This window comes from Triticum urartu, chromosome 1, assembly GCF_003073215.2.
Source record: "Triticum urartu cultivar G1812 chromosome 1, Tu2.1, whole genome shotgun sequence".
Classification (NCBI taxonomy): domain Eukaryota; kingdom Viridiplantae; phylum Streptophyta; class Magnoliopsida; order Poales; family Poaceae; genus Triticum; species Triticum urartu.
Genome location: NC_053022.1, coordinates 450831277 through 450853821, shown reverse-complemented (window position 1 = coordinate 450853821; position 22545 = coordinate 450831277). Strand labels below are relative to the sequence as shown.

Below are 22545 nucleotides of genomic sequence, written 5' to 3'. Positions count from 1 at the left end.
TGTATAGCTTTCCTTCGAGCCGCCCAAATCGCCCATAGTGTTATTGCTAGCTTCACAAACGCCTCATGTGATAGAGAGTCAATCAGAGTGAATAACCAATGTTTAACATGTGGTTCAGTGATAGTCGCTAGGGTTTGCGCCAGCTCATCATCCACCAACGCCCATGTGCATCTTGACATTGTGCACTCCAGAAGGGAGTGTCTCCATCAATCTGGAGCCCCGCATAGCCCACAGGCACCTGAGTCTGACATATGCCTATGTGCGCGAACATCATTAGTTGGTATAGAATTTTTCGATAGTCTCCAAAGAAACATACGTACTTTCCCATGATAGTCAACTATTCAAATAAGAGGAGAAAGAAAGACAAAGTCAAGATGGAGGCCCAAAAGGAAAGAAGCCCATTTCCCCAATTATACTTTTTAGGTATGGGCCTACTTCATCTAACACACATCACTTTACTATTTGTTCATTTAAACTTCACCTCAATTTTTTTGTTCATTTAAACACCACTGTTTTTTTGTTCATTTAAATTGATGAATGGTTATACGGTGCTAAAACTTGTGTTCATTTAAACACCACTGTCAATTACACCACTGGTGTCACAACTTGGCGTGAAAAGTCCGTTTAGTGCTAAAACTTGTGGCATACATTGAACTGATGCCACAACTTGGCTTTCATGTGCATATACGGTGTAAATCATGTTTCTATACAAACAAAGTGATGATTAGGCATGCCAACATGGCATGGGACCCGCTATCAGCGACTGGACGGCAAAGTGGACATGTGGCCTGCTATTTTGCTATTTTTCTGTCACGAAAAATACTATGCCACGGCTACAAGGGTCCACTTGTCAGCTTCCAACGAATAAATGAAAAATTGGTACCTGTAGACAGCAGCAGCGCAAGGCTAACCACCTGACCCTCAAGGCATTTTATGTAATAACCGGATGTTGCTGCTATATATTCTTTGACTATTAAGCGGGCTGCAGTCTCTACGTCACATTTTGTTTGGTTTTATTTTCAGAAATTTATAGAATATATGTAAATTATAATAGCGTGTTATAAATAATATATATATATATATAATAAATTACATTATAAAATAATCACGTATGGAGTTAGCATTTATCCATATAATAAAGCATGAATTACAAAGTTGTTCATGTAATAATTTGCATATTGGATAAGAACTTATATTCAATAAATTCTTATAGAATTTTAAAATTGTTCACAGTTTTAACAAAATATTAATGTAATCTACAAATATATTCATGCTTTAAGTAAGTGTTTATGTTTTTATATATTTTAATAAATGCTTATATAACTTTAAAAATATTCAAAATTTAAAAAACATATTCATGTAGTATATACATTTTTTTAACACACATAATATATATATTATATTTCAATAAAAGAGAGAGAGCAACATCCACCTATAAACAATTCATATAACTAAGATACATAGGTGATGCTCACGATCATGTAGGGCAGATCATATGATGAGCGAATTTCCACTACGTTAAGATCGTTCCGATCTTAATGTGCATGCTATATAGGCCTAGTCCACTTTAGTCCCAACAGCGAATTTCAACTACGGCAAGATCGTTCCGATCTTGCAAGGCATTCAATCAAGAGATATCTAAAGCGGTGCCCCTGATGCCATTTCGATCTGACAGCAGTGGACGCCGTCACATCCTCCTAATCATCCTGTAGTGGAGCGGATGCCTCCCATTTCCAGCGACTTTTTTCCCGGGGACGGATATGTGCAAGCACATTAGCAACCACGTACGCCTTTATATAAAGGCGTGCACGACACAGGACACCTCCCCATTCTCACTCAGCGCACGCCACGGAGCTACTCGGCCGGCCAGCGCCTACCCGTAGCTCGTAGCTCTCTTCCACTGCTCCCGTCGAGAGTCGGCCGGGAACCTCCGCCGCGGCCGCCAGGGTTCCCGCCGGAGAAGAGACGGCATGGCCGAGGACGGGAGGGAGCGGACGGAGGACGCCACGGGGACGGCGAAGAAGGCCAAGCAGGGGGGCTTCAGGACCATGCCCTTCATCCTAGGTGATTGATCGATTGATCCTTTCCTGCCCCCCTTTCTCTCCACTTCGGTTCTCTCTTTAAGCTTAGTAAAGCTAGATATGCACGTTGGGATCTGCTCTTTGCTGTGCTCCCACAGAATTAGCTAGTGGTTTCGCCTCAGGTTTCCATTGATGCTCCACTGGAGCGTTATCTCAGCTCCTTTGTTTTCTTGCGTTGGGCGGCTGCGGATATGTAGTGCTATCGATTTTCCTTTATGATTCAGTGGAGGCTGCACATGAAACACGTTTAGTTGAGGCAATAACTGATGGCACAAAAGTTAAATCAGGCAATAGTTCCAATCTGCAAAATTTACCAAACCTCGTGATCTGGAGAGTTTTCTTTTCACACTGTAATTCCGGGGTCTATGCGTTTGTAGTGTTTTTGCTTTTGACCACCGAATTTGTCGCGAAAAAGAATATGCTTCATGTCTGAATGCTGCTCAGCAATTGCCAAAAGATACCCAAGAGCGTGGAACGTTGCTCTAGGCTCTAGCTATGCATATGAGGCATCACTTAATTTATACATTTTTCAAGGATTTTGCCTTCGTACTCACAGTATTGTTGCTTTTTTTTACGTTCATTCACATTCATTTTGACATGCGACTTGTCACAAGTGAATAACATGCATCTACTTTCTGCATGTTGAAACAATCTTGACACGTGAGTTTACTGTTAGGTTAGCGGTATTAGGAACTAAAATCACAGCACTTATTATGAACGGAGAGAGTAGATAGATACTCCCTCCGTTCCAAAATAGATGACTCAATTTTGTACTATATTAAAGTTAGTATAAAGTTGAGTCATCTATTTTGAAACGGAGGGAGTAAGAATTAACGTTCAAGTGTTGTATTCAACTATTATTCATGATCTTGGGCTGCTGCATGCCCCTGCCCCATGTAATCTTCCCTCAAGCACACACCGCAAAAAACACCGTTTTGGTTACAACAGAATTTATACCCTGTTGCATTCCAAATTCCACATGAAATATTCGAAACCTGGAAAAAATCGACTTAATTCGCATGAAATTAAACCAAACCTTATTTATTTTTCTCTCGCAAAAAAACTTATTTATTTTTCTGCTGAACCTTCAGTAGCTAGGCACACGCAAAGAATAACGGAACTAGCTAGTGACCTCGGCACATGGTCTAACGTTCCAGCAGATACAAAATACAAATGTGTCTTAATGAAAACCAGGGGAACCCTTTCTTCTTCTTCAGAGAAAAAACAGACACAAATGTGAATGTGAATGCTGTTTTCGTGAAGTCAACCTGGTCTATTTTGTTCAAAAATGACGTGCTACGGCAAGACTGCACCGTTTGATGTAACCTATAGGTCCTATCTTATATGCAGTCTCCAAAGGAAAAGTCCTATATGCAACCAAAAATGACGTTTTTGGAATCATATCGAACAACCTGACCTGGCTAGCAGCATAAGAATCTTCCTCCGTGAGTAATGAAATTCTAAACTGCCGAAGTGTAGCCATCAGACAATACCAATACGGTTGTTATATGCAGAAATGCAGAATCAAATCTGTGCCGAACCTTTACGACTTTTTTTTTGAAACCGAGGCAAAAGATTTGCCTCATATATTAATTAAGTAGAGAAGAGGTTTTGTTACAATAGGCACCCTTACACGGCATGAGTGATTACTCGCGCAAAATAATGGCCCCTAATTTCTTTGCCCCGGCGGTGACCCAAAGCTTTGCCTCATTGGCAATGGAAGCTAGTAAAATAGGCGGTGGAGCATTCCTTTCATTTCAGACGGTCCACGACACGAGCATAGTCATCGAGGCCATCGCCTTTCTGTCGGGTACTCCTGTGCCGGTCAAATTTTCCCACCAACTCTTGACTGAAGCCTCCAAATGCCATGAAGAGGTGTCCAAATGCGTAAGCTGAAATTTCTCAATGACCATCTTCCAAAGGCGAATGGTGTAACGACACTTGAGAAAAAGATGAGGACCGCTCTCTTGCTCCCCTTTGCAAAGAGGGCAAAGACCACAGTTCGGCCAACCCCGCTTGGCGAGCCTATCCGCCGTCCAGATTCTATCTTGGGTTGCCAGCCAAGCGAAGAACTTTGCCTTTGGAGGCGCCCAAGCCTTCCAAATCATGTGCTCCATGGGGGAGAGAACTAGCCCGAGGAATTGCGCTTGATATGCGGAGGCGGCGGTGTAGCACCCATCGGCCGTGTGCTTCCATATGATGGAATCCTCGGAAAGCTCATCAAGATGGAAGTTGTGCAAGAGCATCCAAAGGATGAAGAATTGCCGGATGTGCTCGATGGAGACGGTCGTGGAGGGGTTGATCTTGAGAATCCAATCATTGTTTTTGAGGGCCTCGCGCACCTTCCAATTTTTCCTCATGGAGGCCTCGAAAATTAGGGGAGCAACATCTTTTGGTTTGGCTCCCTGTAACCAAGGGGATTCCCAGAAGGGCGTTTTGGCCCCATTCCCCACAGAAATGGTGGTTGAGGCATAGAAGAAAGACATGTCCGCCTCGTCACAAGGGTTGCCCAAACCGACCCACATCTTATTTGGCTCCGTCCATTCGAACCAAGGCCATCTCAGTCGCAAGGCGCGAGCAAACTTGGCGGTGTTAAGGACTCCAAGGCCACCGTACTCCGATGGGCGGCAGACAATATTCCAATTAACCTTGCACTTTGCTCCCGTGGTCTTATCCGACCCGGACCACAGGAAAGCACGCTCCAGCTTGTTCACATTTTGCAAGATGGACGGAGGGACAATCAAGGAGGTGATGAAGTAGACCGCAAGTGAGGAGATGACCGATTTTACTAATGTCGTGCGCCCAATGGTAGTAATGTTCTGCCCCTCATACGTAACCAATTTGCTCGCCACCTTGTCTTCAAGAAATTGGAAATCCGCCTTTTTCAGCTGCCAGACGGATAGCAGGAGGCCTAAGTACCGTAGAGGGAAGGAAGCCACAGTGGCCGGCATGCTTTGCAGAATGTGTCCCAAGTTAAGGTTATTGCACCGGATAGGCACAACGGAGCTCTTGTGGAAGTTGGTGCATAGCCCGGTGACCTCCCCAAAACCACGTAAAATTGCCGAGAAGTTGTCAATGTCTTTTTTTATAGGGGCCAAGAACACCGCGGCATCATCCGCATAAAGCGAGGTACGCACCATGACACCTCTTCCACGGATCCGGTGGAGCAATTTCTTGCGGGTAGCCAAGTCAAGGAGCCGTTGTAGCGGATCAATGGCGATGACGAATAGCAACGGTGAAATTGGGTCCCCCTGGCGAAGGCCCTGACCGTGAATGATTGGCGGGCCGGGCACACCATTTAGGATGATCCTCGAGGAAGAGGTGCAAAGAAGCGCCGCAATCCAGTTACGAAATTTGCATGGGAACCCACGGCGTCGGAGGAGGTCCAGCACATACTCCCATCTGAACGAATCAAATGCCTTTCGGATGTCAAGCTTGAACAGGAGCGACGGAGTCTTGCACTTATGGAGCCGGCGGGTAAAGTTGCGCACGCACATGAAGTTATCGTGTATGCTTCTCGTCTTGATGAAGGCGCTTTGAGCGTTGGAGACAAGTTTGTTCATGTGCGGAGCAAGGCGGAGGGATAGCACCTTCGCGAGGATTTTGGCGATAGCATGGATAAGGCTAATGGGTCTATAATCTCCAATACCCTCAGCTCCCTCCTTCTTGGGCAGAAGCACGACGTTGGCAGAGTTGAGCCAGTGTAGATCGGACGTGTGTAAGGAGTCAAACTGGAGAATCACCCTCATCACATCATGCTTGATTATGCCCCAACACTTCTTGAAGAAAATGCCCGTGAAGCCGTCCGGGCCTGGCGCCTTATCATTGGGCATGTCGTTTAATGCCCCAAGCACCTCCTCCTCGGTGATGGGCGATCCAAGCTCGCGCAGCTCCAACTCGTGAGACTCCAGGTTGAGCTCGTCCCAGTTGAAGTCTTTTGTTGACAAAGACCCTCTCCTCATGACCGTAGAAAAGTGGTCATGAATTATCTTCTCCTTAGCATCATGGTCAGTGACCCAACCCTGGCCATGCTTTAGCCTGAGGATATGATTCTTTCTCCTCCTTGCATTGATCCGGCGATGAAAGAATTTGGTATTTGCATCTCCTTCCTTGAGGTTAGCAATTCTCGCGCATTGCTTTTTCCGAGCCCTCACAAGCACGGCCAGGCTTATTACCCTCCTCTTAAGCCTAGCCCTTAGATCAACCTCGTCGGGGGAAAGATGTCTGTTTTCTTGCGCAATGTCAAGGTGCAGGATCACCAAAAGGGCCGCATGCAGCTGAATTTTTGCCTTTGAGAAGAGTCCCCTACTCCACTCAGAAAGGCGCTGTACAACCTTTCTGAGTTTGTGGAACAAGATCTGATACGGCTCAGAGTGTGGAGGCTGCTCATCCCAAGCCTTGCTAACAACTTCCATGAAACCCGGCATGGAGACCCAGAAGTTTTCGAACTTGAAGGTCTTGGGTCTCATCAGGCCTTTGTCATCTGCGAGAAGGAGAGGGCAGTGGTCGGAAAGGGAGGAAGATAGGGCGTGGAGCACGTGGGTGCCGAAGGCGGCGTCCCATTCAGCGTTGCAGAAGAACGAATCAAGTTTGCACAAGGTCGGGTTTGCCCTCTCGTTGCTCCAGGTGAACCTCCTATTTTGTAGATGAATTTCTTTCAACTCGCAACTCTGGAGAGCCGTTCGAAACCGGTTGATGCGACTCCGGTTAATGTTTCTATTACTCTTGTCGCGCGCGCGATATATTTGATGGAAATCTCCTGCCACAAGCCATAGGACTCCGGCAGGTGGTTTTTGGTCGATGAGCTCCGCGAAGAAAGCGTCTTTGCGAGAAGAGTCGGTGGGGCCGTAAACGGTGGTGATCTTGTATTGCACGTCGGAGTTTCGGATCGGACCATCGCGGATAAATAGAAGGCGGTGTAGTTGATGTCAACTAGGTCCACCAACTGGTCATCCCAAAGCAGAAGCATCCCCCCCCTTGTGCCTTCGGCTGGCCTCTGCGCAAAGTTGCAGTCTGTTTCCCCCAAGGAAGGAGGCCGTGAACACGTCGACATTGACAAGTTTCGTCTCGTGAAGGCATGCAATATGACAGGAGGAGAAGGTGATGGTGGCGTTGACAGTGGACCGTCGATCCGGACAATTGAGGCCTCGGACATTCCAACATAAAACATTGATAGCTTGCTCTAACATGATAATAGGGAGTACACATAGAGGCATGATGAACATCCATCAGCCACACACACATGCAAAAGCAGCAGCAAGCTGGGCTGACAGAACCCAACTCTGAGCTTAGCAAAGCTCCTGGAGCTACAAAGACACCAGAAGAAAACATGACACTGCACCTTGTGCACGCACCACACTACAGACACATGAAGTTGATCTAACATTGGGAACTACTAAACCCAAAGAACAACGACCATCAATCAGATTGCAGCCAACAAGGCTCCAGCCGCATCCTCAGGTCCATCCAGGTCGATGGCGCCAGCCCCGCCGTGCTGGATAAGCGCATCCTCCACTCCAGCAGCCTGCACATCATCAAGCTTGAAAAGCTCACGCATGGAGCTGATCACCTTCGGGGGCAGTGTGTCTTTGAACTTCTCTGCAAAAGCATCTAAGGCCGCCGCTGTAACATCTTCGCCATTCTTGACTATTCCCAGGCTGCGGCAAACCAGCAGCTCAGCCGCCTTGGTAGCAGGCGCCTCCTTGGCACGCCCAGGGGCTTTGTTCTTCACACATGTCCTGTGCAGGGAGAGACCCGCAGCGGACCTGGAGATGGTAACACCCGCAAGCGTCTTGCGACGAGCAGCAGGTGGACGCGGCGGCGTGGACGCCGGGGATGGCAGAATCGGCTCCGGCCTCTCGTCGAAGAGCACAGCCAGGCCAACACTAGCCGGCTGGATGTCCGCAGCCGCTCTGCGCCTTTGCACCGGAGAGGGGGTGCGTCGCACCGGGCCGCTGGAGACCAGGGGAGGAGTGGGCGACGACTCGAAGCCCGGCGGCCTGGCCGGCGACAGAGGCGGAAGAAGCACCGTGGGCGAGCAGAGGTGTGTCACCGCCGGGTTTTGAGCCGCTAGAGAGATGGACGACGCCCTGGGATCGTCTCGCTTGGAGAGGAGTTGACGTGGCAGCACCGACGTGGGGGATAGAGGGGGCGAGGCTGGCGGCGTGAGAGCCTCCTGGGCGCGCCGGCGCACAGCCCGTGGCGAGACTTGGCGTGCCGGGCTACGCCCACGCACCGGCAGCAACTCCAGGGCACGGGTCTCCTCAGCGCTGGTGGACCCGGAGCCCAGAAGGACCGTGGCGGGCGCGACGCTAGCAGGAGTAGGCGCGAGGCCGGCCATCGCAGGGGCGTCGCTCCGACGCCGCCCACCAGAACGGTCGCGGCTGCGGTCTTGCCCCTCCGTCCGCTGGTGATCAGTGGCTCCCTTGGAGAGGGAGCGCCGGATACGGGCGCCCCATCCCTCGCGTGGACGTGGAGCACCACGGCCCCGCCGGCCGTCACGGTCGTCTTCGTCGTCCCGGCGAGGTGGCCTCCTCTCATCTCTGCCCTGGGCGGCACGGCGCTCACCGCGTCCCACCGTGCCATCCACACAACGCTGGTACCAAGTGTACTCCTGGATTTCCGCAGGAGGCGGGTTGTCGTCGTCATCCTTGGCCTTGGTGTGGTCTTCCAGCAGATCAAGGTGCACCAGCACACGGTGCCGGAGGCCACGACGGCCGCGACGCCGATGGCCCCGAGCCGATAAGGTGAGCCACTTCACCTTGGGGATGCGGTTGGGGTCAGACGTCCATGCCCAGAGCGAGAGGTCGCGCGTGTCGTCCCTACGCACCGACCTTTGCTCGATGTAGTCCAGCAAGCAGCCACGACCGATGACGAACGAGGCGATGTAGTTGTTCCAACCATGCACCGGGATCCCTTCAAGGCAGAGGCGGACATGGTACAACATGTCCTCATTGTCTGCGTGCGCCTCGAGCCGCCACCCGCGGACAAAGAGCCTGGAGTTGCCGACGAGGAAGTCGCCGCGGTCGACGGCGTCGGCGCAGTTGTGCTGGTACAAGAACCGCACCAGGTACTGCTCGGGGTAGTGTCGGACGACACTCACATCCTCCTGCCTGAAGCCGAAGGTGGCGGCAAACGCAGCAGCCACCGTGTTGCAGGGGACACCCTCCCGAGCTCCTTCGAACCAAGCAACGGCGGCGTTGGTGGAGAGCAGGGCAGCTTCAGCCTGCATCTCCGGCGTGGCAGGGACGACCACGAAGTCCTCCTCAGGCCTGAGAGCAGCATCACCCAGAGGCGGCATGGTGGTGGTGGCGGTGTCGAGCAGCAGAGGGGGTGCTGGTGGTTGGGGGAGCAGCAGCGGTGCCGGCGCAGGTTTGGGGAGAGGCCAGCCCCGACCAGCGCCGAACTTGGGCTCCTGAGCCTGAGGAGCAGCAGGCGATGGGCGAGGGAGAGGTGGTGGCGGGATGAACGAGAGGCAAGGCAGAGAGCTGAGAGGCCGCCACCGGTTCTTGCAGCCACGGGCGCGGTGACCGTTCTCGAGGCAGCGAGCGCAGCGGATGGGCTCTCGGCACAGCAGCGCTTTATGCCTAGGAGCGAGGCAGCGACAGCATCGGCCTTTAAGCCACAGCGGGAGGGGAGGAGGCATGAATGCCTGAGGCTCCAAAGCCGGGCGGCGCGGGCCTCGCCGCGATTTGACAAGGCGCCAGCCGCCGGTCATGTCCGCCTTGTCCGCCTCGCGCCCCGCGCCTGTCGCCGGCCTTGAAGACGCGCCTGGCGTTGGCCTTGAAGTCGCAGCAGGAGGCGAGCTGGAGCGCTCCACCGATGTGGAGCAGTAATGGCGAGCCACCAACCTCCCATCAATGCGCGCCAGGGATGACGCAGCTGGAGGAGCGACCGAGCCCGGGCCAGGACCCAACGGCGACTCGGGGACGAACTCGGATCCGGAGGACGTGCGCGCGTCGGAGCCGCCGGGCGTCGGGGAATCTAGATCTGGCAGGTGGGCATCCGACGGCCGCAGCGGGGAGGGGAGCTTCGCAGGGGCGGCAGCAGCCGATCGGCCATGCGGGGGAGGCGGCAGCGACATGAACCAGGAGGCCGCCAGGTCAGCGAGGGCGGCCGGGGCGGGCGCCAGCGCCGGCGCCGGCGCGGGGCCTGGGGGTGGAGCGGGAGCGGGCATGGAGAACCTCACGAGATACCTTTACGACTTTTGACTGCTCGATACTACTACTTGATAGTGAGTGCCAAATGTTAGAAAATTACAACTTCAAGGTAATTCCTACTTGTAATCAGAACTTCAAAATAGAGTAACTGTTTTCCTCAAAGGAAAAAAAGAGCGACTGTTTTGGACGCAGGAATATTGTTGTTTCCTGCTACTTATCCGCGTGAGATTTCGACGCAACCAAGAGAACATTAATTGTAGAGAAGAAATTCTCCTTCTATAGCTGAAGCATCACTCTATTCATCATGTACACGAGGCGTGTAGATTTCTCAAGGTTTTCATGTCAAACCTTCGTCATGTTATCAATGTCTTTTTGGGGGAGGTATCCATATGGATTATCATCATTGCCGTTTCAAAATATCTAGAGCATCTAGCACGTGTGTCAAATAAAGCAAGATTGTGATTCTGGAACAAGTAATATGAACAAATTGTTCTCCTGCAAAAAAAATATGAAAAAAAATGTTTTGGCATATACTAGTACAATTTGAAATATAACATTTCCTGCCATTCTTGCAGCGAACGACTTCTGCGACCGGCTGGCGACGGTGGGGTTCGGCTCGAACCTGATCTCGTACCTCACCCTGCAGCTGCACCTGCCGCTGGTGGAGGCCTCCAACGTGCTCACGAACTACCACGGCACCACCAACCTCACGCCGCTCGTCGGCGGCCTCATCGCCGACTCCTTCGCCGGCCGCTTCTGGACCATCACCGTGGGCTCCATCATCTACCAGCTCGGCATGGTCTGCCTCACCCTCTCCGCCGCGCTCCCCTCGCTCCGCCCGCCGCCCTGCGCCAAGCACGCCGCCGAGTGCCAGCGCGCCTCCACCTACCAGATCGCCATCCTCTACCTGTCGCTGCTCTGCACGTCCATCGGCGCCGGGGGCTCGCGGCCCTGCAACATGGCGTTCGGCGCCGACCAGCTCGAGCTGGGCGCGCGCCGGCGCCGGAGCGCCAACGGCGGCAAGGCCCCCATGTGGAGCTTCTTCAACCTGTACTTCTTCGGCATCGAGCTCGCCAAGCTCACGGCGGTCACCGTGGTGGTGTACATCCAGGAGAACGTCGGGTGGGGGTGGGGGCTCGGCGTGCCCACCATCGCCATGTTCGTCGCCGTGATCGGCTTCGTGTCCGGGTACTCGCTATATGTCAGGATGCCCCCCGGCGGCAGCCCGCTTGTCCGGCTGGCACAGGTCGTGGCTGCTGCGTTTAAGAAGAGGAAAGCAGTCGTGCCGGACCCGGACCTCCTGTACGAGGACAAGAAGCTCGACGCCGGCATCTCCACCACCGGCCGTCTTCTCCACACCAACCAGCTAAAGTGAGTTGCACTCCTTGTGGCAAACTGGCAACCGATGAAACCTTTATGTAGTTTTTGGCTGCAGCCTGCATGAGCTAACTACTAGTTCTTGAATGATAAGGTTCTTTGACAAGGCGGCCATAGTGACGGAGGGCGACGTTCTGCCGTCCGGCGAGCCGAAGCTGTGGCGGCTGTCGACGGTGCACCGGGTGGAGGAGATCAAGTCGATCGTCCGCATGCTGCCCATCTGGGCGGCGGGCATCCTCATGGTGACCGCGTCGTCGCACAACAGCAGCTTCGCGATCCAGCAGGCGCGCACCATGGACCGCGACATCACGCGGAGCTTCAAGATCCCGCCGGCCTCCATGCTCATCTTCACCAACCTCGCCATGCTGGTCACCCTCGCCTTCTACGACCGGGTGCTCGTCCGCGTGCTCCGCCGCTTCACCGGCCGCCCCAACGGCATCACCCACCTCCAGCGCGCCGGCGTCGGCATGACCATCGCCATGCTGGCGAACGTGGCCGCGGCAGCCGTCGAGACCAGGCGGAAGTCAGTGGCCGCCGCCAGCGGCATGCTGGACGCGCCCAAAGGCGCCACCCTGCCCATCAGCGTCTTCTGGCTGGTGCCGCAGTACGCCATCCACGGCATCGCCGACGCATTCATGGACGTCGGCCGCATGGAGTTTCTGTACGACCAGGCGCCGGAGAGCATGAGGAGCACCGCGGCGGCGCTCTACTGGCTCACCATCTCGGCGGGGAGCTACCTCGGCACGCTGCTGGTGACCATCGTGCACGAGAAAACGCAGGCCAGCGGGCAGTGGCTGCAGGACAACCTCAACAGAGGGAAGCTGGATAACTACTACTGGCTCGTCGTCGGGCTGCAGGGGCTCAACCTCGTCTACTACTTCGTATGTGTCAAGTACTACACTTTTAAGCCATTGGAGACGGAGGTCGAGCACCAACCTGGCCATGGAAATGGCACCCAGAGCACCAAGAAGGGTGTAAGCTACAAGTAACTAGAATGCGTGGTAGAGTTACATTTGGGACGGAATAATGTATCTTGCCATCATCATGATATATTAATATTGCCGCGATTTAGGAACACTCTCGAATGTAGTAATATTTGGAAATGTAATCGTTCACAAAATGTATCTACACTACTATACAGGTTACAATTTTGAAAATTCGAATCCTAGGGCTCAAACGTGATATCAACGGTTGATTTATGTCAATCCAACTGTCAACATAGCAAGGATTTGTTCCCCTCCACGTCATAGTCGAGATTAAAGTATATAGATCGGCTTTTCGACACACCTTTATAGATTGATTTTTGACACATCATAGATACTTCTCTAGCATTGTATGGATCAAGACAAAAATAAAACATTTGGTCGAACTCTTCTTTGGTGTTAAGGTGGTGGCTATGAATAGCCATCGACTACCTGAAAAAGGTAGAAGAATAGGACCTATTCTAGGTCATACAATGCAGGCATGCTTCAAGACTTGTTGTTGTTAAGGTGGGATGCATGGTCATGTCTTTGATAGATCATAGGCATGGCAAGATCCTGCAAGGCTCCAATGACAAAGTGTGGTGAATATTCTCCTCACTGTTTGGAGGGGTAAAGGTTTCATGGCTCTAGGTTATGCCAAAATAATAAATGAAGAGGAAAACTTTTGTTTCGTTGTTCTTCTATTGTAATTTGATCTCTTGTACTACTACTTTTTGAATCTGTATAAAGGTGTGCAGTGTAAAAATAATTCTTTACGGCCATTTCTCCTTCCATAAAAAAGGCTCAAGTGGTCTGTTAAGTTGAATTATTTATGAACCACATTCACATTTCTAAGCCATACATCTTCGTTTCCAAGTCACTCCATACATAAAAAATGAAGTTTATATGGATTGTGAACGTAAAATATTCAGTTCTTTCCTTTTTCGACTCTAGATGTCATGAACAAAGCTTCAAGATTAGGTGTATCTTTGGGATCTAATGAGCAGAATGTGGCCGTTTCAGTCAATGAATTGTTGGACTAGGAGACTGATAGGGCTTGTGTTATCCCGCAAAAGATAGCCGCTATGACACCTCCTGGGGACGATGATTCCTATGGGTTGTTGATTCTGTGATTCAAGATCCCAGCGAGGATCTTAATCCCGAGGAGGATAAGGCACCAGAGAGTCATGTCGTTGACCCTTTGGTACCTCACAAGGTCTGTCACACTCACACTAAAAAGCAGTATGATCTTTCAGCAGTGCGTTGCAGTAGTTGTAACAAGCTCAAAAAAAATTCATGTCGAATGAGAGGAATCTTCTGGAATAGTAGAGGTCTTCGGGACTTGGTTAAAAGACAATTTCTTTTGGATACTTCTAGAGAGTAGAATTTGGACTTCATCACTCTCATGGAGGCTACTCGATCCAATTTTGCCACGCCTTTTATGGACTTCTTTTGTGGTGGTCTTGATTGCTCGTGGTTTTGCGGCGGGGGGGGGGGGGATCTAATAATTCCAAACTTTATGTTTTGAATATGGAGGTTGGTGACTTTGTGGTCAAGTTTCATGTTCACTCCAGAAGTGATCGCTTCTCATGGGCTCTTGTGGCTGTTTATGGGTTTGCGCAACCTGATCTTAAGCTCGACTTCCTTACTGAGCTTGCTTGGATTTTTTGTTTGAAATCCCTTCCCATGTTGGTGGGTGGTGATTTTAACATTATTTGAAGGAAGGAAGAGAAGAATAACGGTAATTTTGATGCGAGATGGCCATTTATGTTCATTATTGAGAGTTTGGACATGAGAAAGCTAGCTTTATTGGTCTGCCAGTTCACTTGGGCTAACAATTTTCCCTCACCGACTTATGATTGTTGGATCGAGTCTTGATGAGTGTTGAATGGGAGCAGCAATTTCCTTTGGTGGCTGTTCATGCTCTCTAGAGAAGTATATCCGATCATACTCCTCTTCTTTTGGATTCCGGTGAGGCGGCTCATCCGGGAAACAAGGAAGCCCTTTTCTTTGAAACATCTTGGTTTGAGGGGGAAGGTTTTTGTCGATACTGTAGCTCATGAATGGTCAAAGGCGACTAGAGGAGTTACTAACATCGAGAAGCGGCAATTTAAAATCCAGCACGTTATATAGGTCCTTTGGGGTTGGACTAAGCGCATTACTGGTGAGTACAAGAAAGAAAAGGATCATCTCCTTGCAACCGTTAATGCTTTGGACATTAAGGCGGAATCTGTGCCTCTTGCCCAAGCTTTTGTGTGAGGAAGAAATCAAATGGGCTCGACGGGAAAAAGTAAAATTTGTGCGGGAAGATGATAACAATATGATTTCTTTCATTTGGTTGTGAATGGAAAACATCAAAAAAGAGAATCTTTCAGCTTGAACAATATGAGGGGAATATTGTCGGTCAGGACCATCTTAAAGCTTACATAACTAACTTTTATAAGCGTATTTTTAGCTCTCTGCAATCCAATTTTGCATCCCTAGTGGAAGATGCGATTGAAGATATACCTCAACTCTCTACCGAGGAAAATGATGTGCTGACAATACCTTTCTTAGAAAAGGAGGTGTTTGAGGCCATATCTCACATGCAGTGTAATAAAGTGCCGGGACTAGATGGGTTGCTCGCCGAGTTCTACCAGAAATGTTGGGGGATCATTAAGGGGGATCTTCTTCCAATGTTTGAGGACTTATAAAATGACGATCTTTCATTTTTTCGTCTCAACTTTAGAATTATCACGTTTTTACCCAAGATTGTAGATGTTGTTCAAATTGAGCAACTAGACCCATTTGCCTATTGAATCTCAGTTTTAAAATCTTCACAAAGGTGGGCACTAATATATTGTCTGCTATTGCTCATACGGTCATGCACCCAATGCAAACTACCTTTATGCCTGGTCACAATATTCTTGAGGGAGTGGTTGTCCTTCATGAGACGATTCATGAGCTCCACACTAAGAAACTCGATGGAGTTATATTTAAGGTGGTCTTTGAGAAGGCATATGACAAGTAAAGTGGCATTTTCTTCAACGAGCCCTTTGCATGAAAGGTTCACGGATCAATGGAGGAAACAAGTCTCTTCTTACATTCGGGGCGGGTGTGTTGGGGTTAAGGTCAATGATGACATCAGCCGTTGTTTCCAAACTCAGAAGGTACTGAGGCAAGGTGACCCCATGTCGCAATCTTATTTAATATAGTGATGGATATGTTGGCTATTCTGATAGCAAGAGCTAATAAGGATGGTTAGGTTGGGGGCTTATCCCGCATCTGGTTGATGGAGGTGTCTATCCTCTAGTATGTGAAGGACGCAGTCCTTGTTATGGAACATGACCTTCAAAAAGTGATGAATATGAAGTTCATTTTGTGTCTTTTTGAACAACTTTCATGTCTCAATATTAATTTCCACAAAAGTGAGCTCTTCTACTTTGGTAAGGTCAAAGAGGAGGAGAGTCAGTATAGGCATTTGTTTGGCTGTGAGGTGGGATCCCTTTCGTGTACGTACCTTAGGATTCTCATTCATGAATGTAAGCTCATCAACAAGGAATTTATTGAAAACGCTTCGAAAAGACGCTCATCGGTTGGAAGGGTAAGCTCTTGTCATATGGAGGACGACTTTCCCTCATCAACGTTGTCCTCACTAGTTCATGCTATCCTTCTTTGAGATACCTAAAGGGGTGTTGAAAATGCTGGAGTTTTACTAGCCTAGGTTCTTTTGGCAATGCGGGGAACAAAAGTGGAAGTACAGAAGGTGAGAATCTCGAAATAAAATACATGTGCTTACTCAACAAATGGTTGTATATACTTAATGAGGAAGGTGTTCGGCAAGAGTGGTTGCATAACAAATACCTGAATTCCAAAACATTATCGCAAGTAGATGTTAAGCCTATTGATTCACCGGTTTGGAGTGGCTTGATGAAGGTCAAGTCATATTTTTTAAGAGAGGCTCCTTTAAGATGGTGACGACCAAGCGATGAGTTTTTGGGAAGATACCTGATTGGGTGACACTCCATTAGCTCTATAATACCAGACTCTGTATACTATTGTGTTCAAAAGGATTTGCTGGCTTCTGTTCTTGGGGATAACCCTTCGAACATCCACGCAGAGCATTACTGAGTGACAAATGAACTAACTGGGACCATTTGGTTTCTAAATTTATGTCGACTGATCTAAGTCAGATGCCAGATTCATTCTAGTGGAGGTTAACCGCTAATGGTGTCTTCACTATGAAGTCTATGTATGCAGATCTTATGGACTATGGACCTATTTTTCGCAGAAAACGTATTTGGAAAACGAAGGTTCCTTCTAAGATCAAAGTTTTCATTTGGTTTTTGCCAAGGGGGTAGTTCTTAACAAAGTTAATCTTTCTAAACGTAACTTGCATGGCGACAAAAAAATGTTATTTTTGTGATCAGAAGTAGACAATTCATCATTCATTTCTGTCATGTTAGTTTACTACAATGATCTGGCGCACAGTTCATGTTAAATACAATTTAGAACCACCAACATGTATTTCAAATTTATTTGGAAACTGGTTAGGTGGTTTTCATCATAAGCTAAAGGGCCAAATCCGTGTGGGAGTTTGAGCCATTCTCTGGGCAATATGAAATTGTCGGAATGATTACGTCTTTAACAGATCATCTTCTCCTAATTTCTTGTAGGTTATCTACAGAGCTACGACCTTAATTCATATGGGGTCATCACTGTAACGTCCAGCGTGTGGACCCGCAAACGCTTATGACTCTGGGTGCAGCCGGCTGGAAACGGTTGCATAGGTTTGTTCAACCAGTTTGCTGGTGAGCCGCTCATAGATTATATGGATGAGTTATGTAATCTCGGCTTTGACCGCTTGTGGTCGTGTTTTCCGTTTATTTATTTCATTGTCGAGTACTCAGTGACTTGAACTTATTTCACGTTTAATAATATGGTTATGTGCATCATGTAATGCACACGCCAGGTACTCACCTTTGAAGACAAAAATGCACGACCTTAAGAAAGAAATCGTTCAGATTTCAGTAAAAATTGTGCACCATCAAAAAGTGCAACAGGCTTCGTACTGCGCAATTTTAGATGGCTAGCATTTTCAGATGTTTTTTTTCAAACAACCGAGGAGCTGCAACAAAAAGAAGGAACAATGCTACATCTAAATTTCTCCCTTTTTATTCTGTTAGAGCAACTCTAAAGGATCGACCCATTTCGTCTGTCTGCGTCTGTTTGGATCGGCGCGGATAAAAGTGGTGGCCCAATGCGCCGACCCAAACCCAAATCACGTTTGCGTCGCGTTCACGCTGACGCATTTGCGGCCCAAATTTACGCCCTAAATGTGTCTGTGCGGACGCCGAACGGACGCTTCGCGCGCCTTCTCGCTGTTCGCCGCATCCCCATATGGCTGCCGTCCAACTACCCGCTGCCCACGCGGTCAGCTTAGTTTATGACCACGGGCCCACGCGTCAGCGACGGCGCTTATCCTTTTTTAGCCGACCGTGCGGCGGGGCCGTCCTTATCCAAACTCGTCGTCCAGATCTGCCAATTTTTGCTCACTCGTCGTCGGTAAACCCTAACCACCACAACCACAGCGAGATGGGCCTCTTCTCCGGTGCCAGCGGCAGCAAGGCCAAGGGCAAGGCCCCCGCCACCCCTTTCCCCTCAGAGTTCCTCCCGCCTCCGCCGGCGTCGGCGCCTCGCCGGCAGAGGCAGCGCGTGAACGTGCCAGTGCACCAGGCGGAGTGGCACTGGCAGCACCGCCAGCCTCTGTCGTATCCCAACGTGACGCTGCCGCACGACTGACATCTGGATCCAGATAGGATCCCAGTGCCGGCGACGCCGCGGACGGCTCGGGCTCACGCGGAGGAGGTGCGGCGCCGGCGGGCACTGCTGATGCCGGAGCAGCGCTGCGAGGCCGCCTACGCATCCGACTCGCCCAACTGGGCGAGGTGGTTCGCCTTCGAGCACGAGGAGGCGGGGCGACGGGGCGTGCGCGAGGTCGACCGGAGTTCGCCGCCACCGGCGCTCGTCGTCCGCGAGGAGGACCAGGTGGCGGAGGGCGCCTACCAGGCGGCCCTTGCGACCGTCTACCGGGAGAGCGAAGAGGACGAGCCGCGGAGGACGGAGGCGGAAGAGGAGGCTCGGTACGAGGCGGCAATGGCGCAGGCACTTGCCCTCTCCGCGACGGGCAACAGCATGGTGCCGCCGGTGGCCCCACCTCCCCTATCAAGCCGGCGCCAGAGCGGGAGCCGTCCCCCATCGAGCGCTACTCCCGGCGGGAGTAGTGTGCGAGTGGGTACGCGCGCCGCCGGTCTGGATGGGAGTGACGCCGGCGCAGGAGGCGGCGTACCTCGAGCACTGGCGCCAGATCAGGGTGGCCGAGGAGCGCCGCGACGGCGAGTACCTCGAGATGCTCGAGCGCGACCTCGAGGAGGAGCAGCGCAAGGCCGAGGAGGAGGTGCGCCAGGCCGCGGCTGCACAAGCGGCCGCACACACCCCCGCGTCGGCACTGCTCGACATGACGACGCTCTGGAACACGGCGTTCGTCTGGGTCGGGCCGGCGCCGACGCTTATCTACCTCACGGACCCTGAGGACGACGACGCCGCCACCTAAGGCAGCGCGCCGCCTCGTAGTTTAGCCTGTTTTATTTTTTTAAATGCAAATGTGAACGCGTGGATTCTCGCCGGTCTTCGTGGCCGGCTTTAATGTTTAATTAATGATGTTTTTTTATATGCATGCGTTTATTTTTTTTTCTAGCGCCGTCAAAATAGGTTCAGGTCAGCGTTGGACGCACGCGCCGATCCAAATACGAAAGCTAACATCCGTGTCCGTCTGACCGAATCTAACGAACAAAAAGCGGATAAAATCGCCGTCTGTTTGGGTCGACCCCTTGGAGTTGCTCTTACGTCAATATAAGTTCGGTAGTTCAAAGATACAATGATATAGTGATGTTAACTACACCATTAAAAATGATCCTACTCACAATTTTTCGAAGCTCCAATGCGGCCAGCATCGAGCTCAGTCTCCCGCTCCGCACTCCGACTTTGGCCCTCACCGTCATCTTGCCGCCGTTGCGCCGCGTTCCCCTCCACGTCGAGGGACTTCAGGGTGTAAAAATGGAAGCAGACGATGTAGTACGCAAGGTTGAGCGCCATGAGGAAGGTCACGAGCCAGTAGTAGTAATCCAGCCTGCCCCGGTTGATGTTGTCCTGCAGCCACTCCCCTCCGCTCGCGCTCTGCACCACCGTGACGAGCAGCGTTCCCAGGTAGTTCCCGAGCGAGCCGGCCACCCAGAACAGCGCCGCCGAGGAGCTGCGCATGCTCTCCGGCGACTGGTCGTACAGGAACTCCATGTGCGCCACCGTGGACAGCGCGTCGCTCACCCCGTGGAGCGCGTACTGCGGCACCAGCCAAAACACGCTGATCGGCACGGTGGCGCCGGGGCTGTCCAGGAGCCCGTGCTCCGCCGCCGCCCTGCGCCGCTTGCCCTCGACGAGCGCCCCCGCGAGGACGCCCAGCACGGAGACGGCGAGCCCGGCGCCCATGCGCTGGAAGTAGGAGATCCCCGACTGCCGGCCGGTGTAGCGGCGCGCGAGCGGGACGAAGGCGCGGTCGTAGATGGAGAGGCTGACGAGCATGGTGAGCGTGGTGAAGATGATCATGCTGGCCGGCGGGATCTCGAACCGCGGCGTGAGGCGGCGGTCCATGGTGCGCGACTGCTGGATGGCGAAGGTGAAGTTGTGCGAGGCGGCGGCGATGAGCGTGATGCTGGCCGCCCACAGGGGCAGCATGCGCACGACGGACTTGAGCTCCTCCACCCGGTGCACCGTCGCCAGCCGCCACATGTCCGGCTCGGCGCCGGAGTCAACGGCGTCGGCGTCGGTCGTCGTCACTATAGCCGCTCGATCCAAGAACCTTCACGTTGGCGATCAATAAACAAACGAACCACATGAGGAAAAAGACACAATGGTGCACATGGAAGATGGAACCAAGTGTAGCAACTCGAGGTTAATTACTTGCCTGAGCTGGTTGGTGTGGAGCAGCCTCCCGTCGGCGGTGATGGGAGCGTCCAGCTCCTTGTTCTGGTACAGCATGCCGGCGTCCTCCGGCACGGCCTCCTTCCTCTTCTTGATCGCCGCGGCGACGACCTGAACCAGCCTCACGAAGGGGCTACCCCCGGGCTTCACCCTGACGTAGAGCGGGTAGCCGACCACGAACGAGAGCACGGAGACGAACATGGCGATGGCGGGGATGCCGAACCCCCATCCCCACCCGACGTTCTCCTGGATGTACACCACCACCGTCAGCGCCAGCAGCACGGCGAGCCCCATGGTGAAGAAGTAGAAGTTGAAGAAGCTCCACTTCTGCTCGCCGCCGGGCCGCCTCCCTCCCACGCCGAACTGGTCGGCGCCGAACGCCACCACGCACGGCCGGATGCCGCCGGATCCCAGCGCGGTGAAGAGCAGCGACACGTAAAGCACGGCGAGCTGCCCACCGTTCGCGCGCTGGCACGCGGGCGTCGACAGGGCGGCGGCGGCGCAAGGCGCGGGGCGGAGGGCAGTGGCGAGCGCGGACACGACGAGGCCGAGCATGCCGAGCTGGTACAGCGCGCCGCCGGCGGCGATGGTCCAGAAGCGGCCGGCGTAGGAGTCGGCGATGATGGCGCCGAAGACCGGGGTGAAGGCCGCCGTGCCCATGAAGTTGGTGAGCAGGTTGGAGGCCTCCACCAGCGGCAGGTGCAGCTGCTGTGTGAGGTACGTGATCATGTTGGCGTTGAAGCCGGCCGTCGCGAACCTGTCGCACACCTCGTTCGCTGCATGCGTCGACAGTCAACACGGGCGAGATATATACTGCGCTGCAGAAAGAAATTTAAGCAAAGCACGGGGGAATCAAGCACCTAGTATGAAGGGCATTGTCTTGAAGCCGCCCTGCTTCGTCTTCTTCGGCGATCCATCTTCATCGGCCGGCGCTGCATCCGCCATTGTTGGAGTTACAGCTCTCTGTAGTCCCTTTCTTACTGCGTATTGGTGGACTTGATGTGACTAGTGAAGCAGTAGTGTGGGAGGGCTAGCGTACATAAAAGCTACTCAGTGAGCTACTGGCAAGTTGACATAGTATATCGGTAGTGAGTGAACTAACCCGTAATTAGCGTGGATCTCACTGGGAACAGCGAAGCATCATCATCGGAGACAAAACAAGCGAACTGTACTGCGCCGAAGACCGGTGCAAGCAGCAAGTTCAGAGGTTAAATCTGCCAACGGATCGTAGATCACAGCTGTTTAATACTAAAAGACTCGCAGTCAGCAGGTCAGTTGGTCTTTGATCCAAGTTCCCTCGGTTGATTAAATATGACAGGCAACTCCATTATGATGGGCAATGCTAGACTTACGAAAAAAATAGCTACTCCCTTTGTCCTATAATATAAAATGTTTTTCTGACACTAGTATAGTGCCAAAAAACATTTTACATAATAGGACGGAGGGAGTACGTATCTTCCGTAATACCAACGTGGAGCATCAGTATTGGTGTTTAGGAGTGGCAGGGGCCCATCCCTGAAAATCAGGGGGAGTGATGCTTGGTTTAGTTGGAAGGTTTCGTAAACTTATGTATGCTTCTCGTATGTGTCGTCTCACAGGGAATTCATGGAGAATGGATCTTTAGGGCATTTCCAGCCGCGTTCTCAAAAAGGTCTCCTAAGCGTCTTTTTGTTCGTCAGCGTCAAAAAATCGGTTCAGTCACGCCACCAAGAGCCCAGTTTTCACCGGCTCGGGCCGAAATTGGCGTCGGCGGACCCAACCCGAACCTGGCGCGCTGGGGTCACTCGGGGGCGCCGGGCGAATCGTTTTTGGCGCGAAGAGCCGCGGGCCCACCGCGCCAGGGACTCTACACTCTTCTCGACCCTTCGTCGTCCTCATCGCCTCGTTTCCCGCGGCGAATTAATGCCAAAACTGCCGCGCGCTGCCGCGTCGGTCAGCCTCTATTGATGC

At 51.8% G+C, this 22545-nt stretch overlaps 3 protein-coding genes across 3 annotated transcripts; 1 reads left to right on the top strand and 2 right to left on the bottom strand.

Moving 5' to 3' along the window:
* Positions 1-1810: 1810 nt before the first annotated feature.
* Positions 1811-12799, top strand: LOC125518019 (protein NRT1/ PTR FAMILY 3.1-like). Its single transcript, XM_048682987.1, has 3 exons — positions 1811-2064; positions 10816-11611; positions 11712-12799. Exons 1-3 carry the CDS (start codon positions 1971-1973, stop codon positions 12604-12606), a joined length of 1785 nt encoding a protein of 594 aa, XP_048538944.1. The 5' UTR covers positions 1811-1970; the 3' UTR covers positions 12607-12799.
* Positions 7501-10790, bottom strand: LOC125518011 (proline-rich protein 36-like). The gene has a single exon (XM_048682976.1). The coding sequence runs from the start codon at positions 10255-10257 to the stop codon at positions 7504-7506; it is 2754 nt and encodes a 917-aa protein (XP_048538933.1). The 5' UTR covers positions 10258-10790; the 3' UTR covers positions 7501-7503.
* Positions 12800-19445: 6646 nt separating the features above from the next.
* Positions 19446-21590, bottom strand: LOC125535410 (protein NRT1/ PTR FAMILY 3.1-like). Its single transcript, XM_048698469.1, has 3 exons — positions 21456-21590; positions 20579-21371; positions 19446-20473 (listed from the first exon to the last, which is right to left on the bottom strand). Exons 1-3 carry the CDS (start codon positions 21538-21540, stop codon positions 19534-19536), a joined length of 1818 nt encoding a protein of 605 aa, XP_048554426.1. The 5' UTR covers positions 21541-21590; the 3' UTR covers positions 19446-19533.
* Positions 21591-22545: the final 955 nt, after the last annotated feature.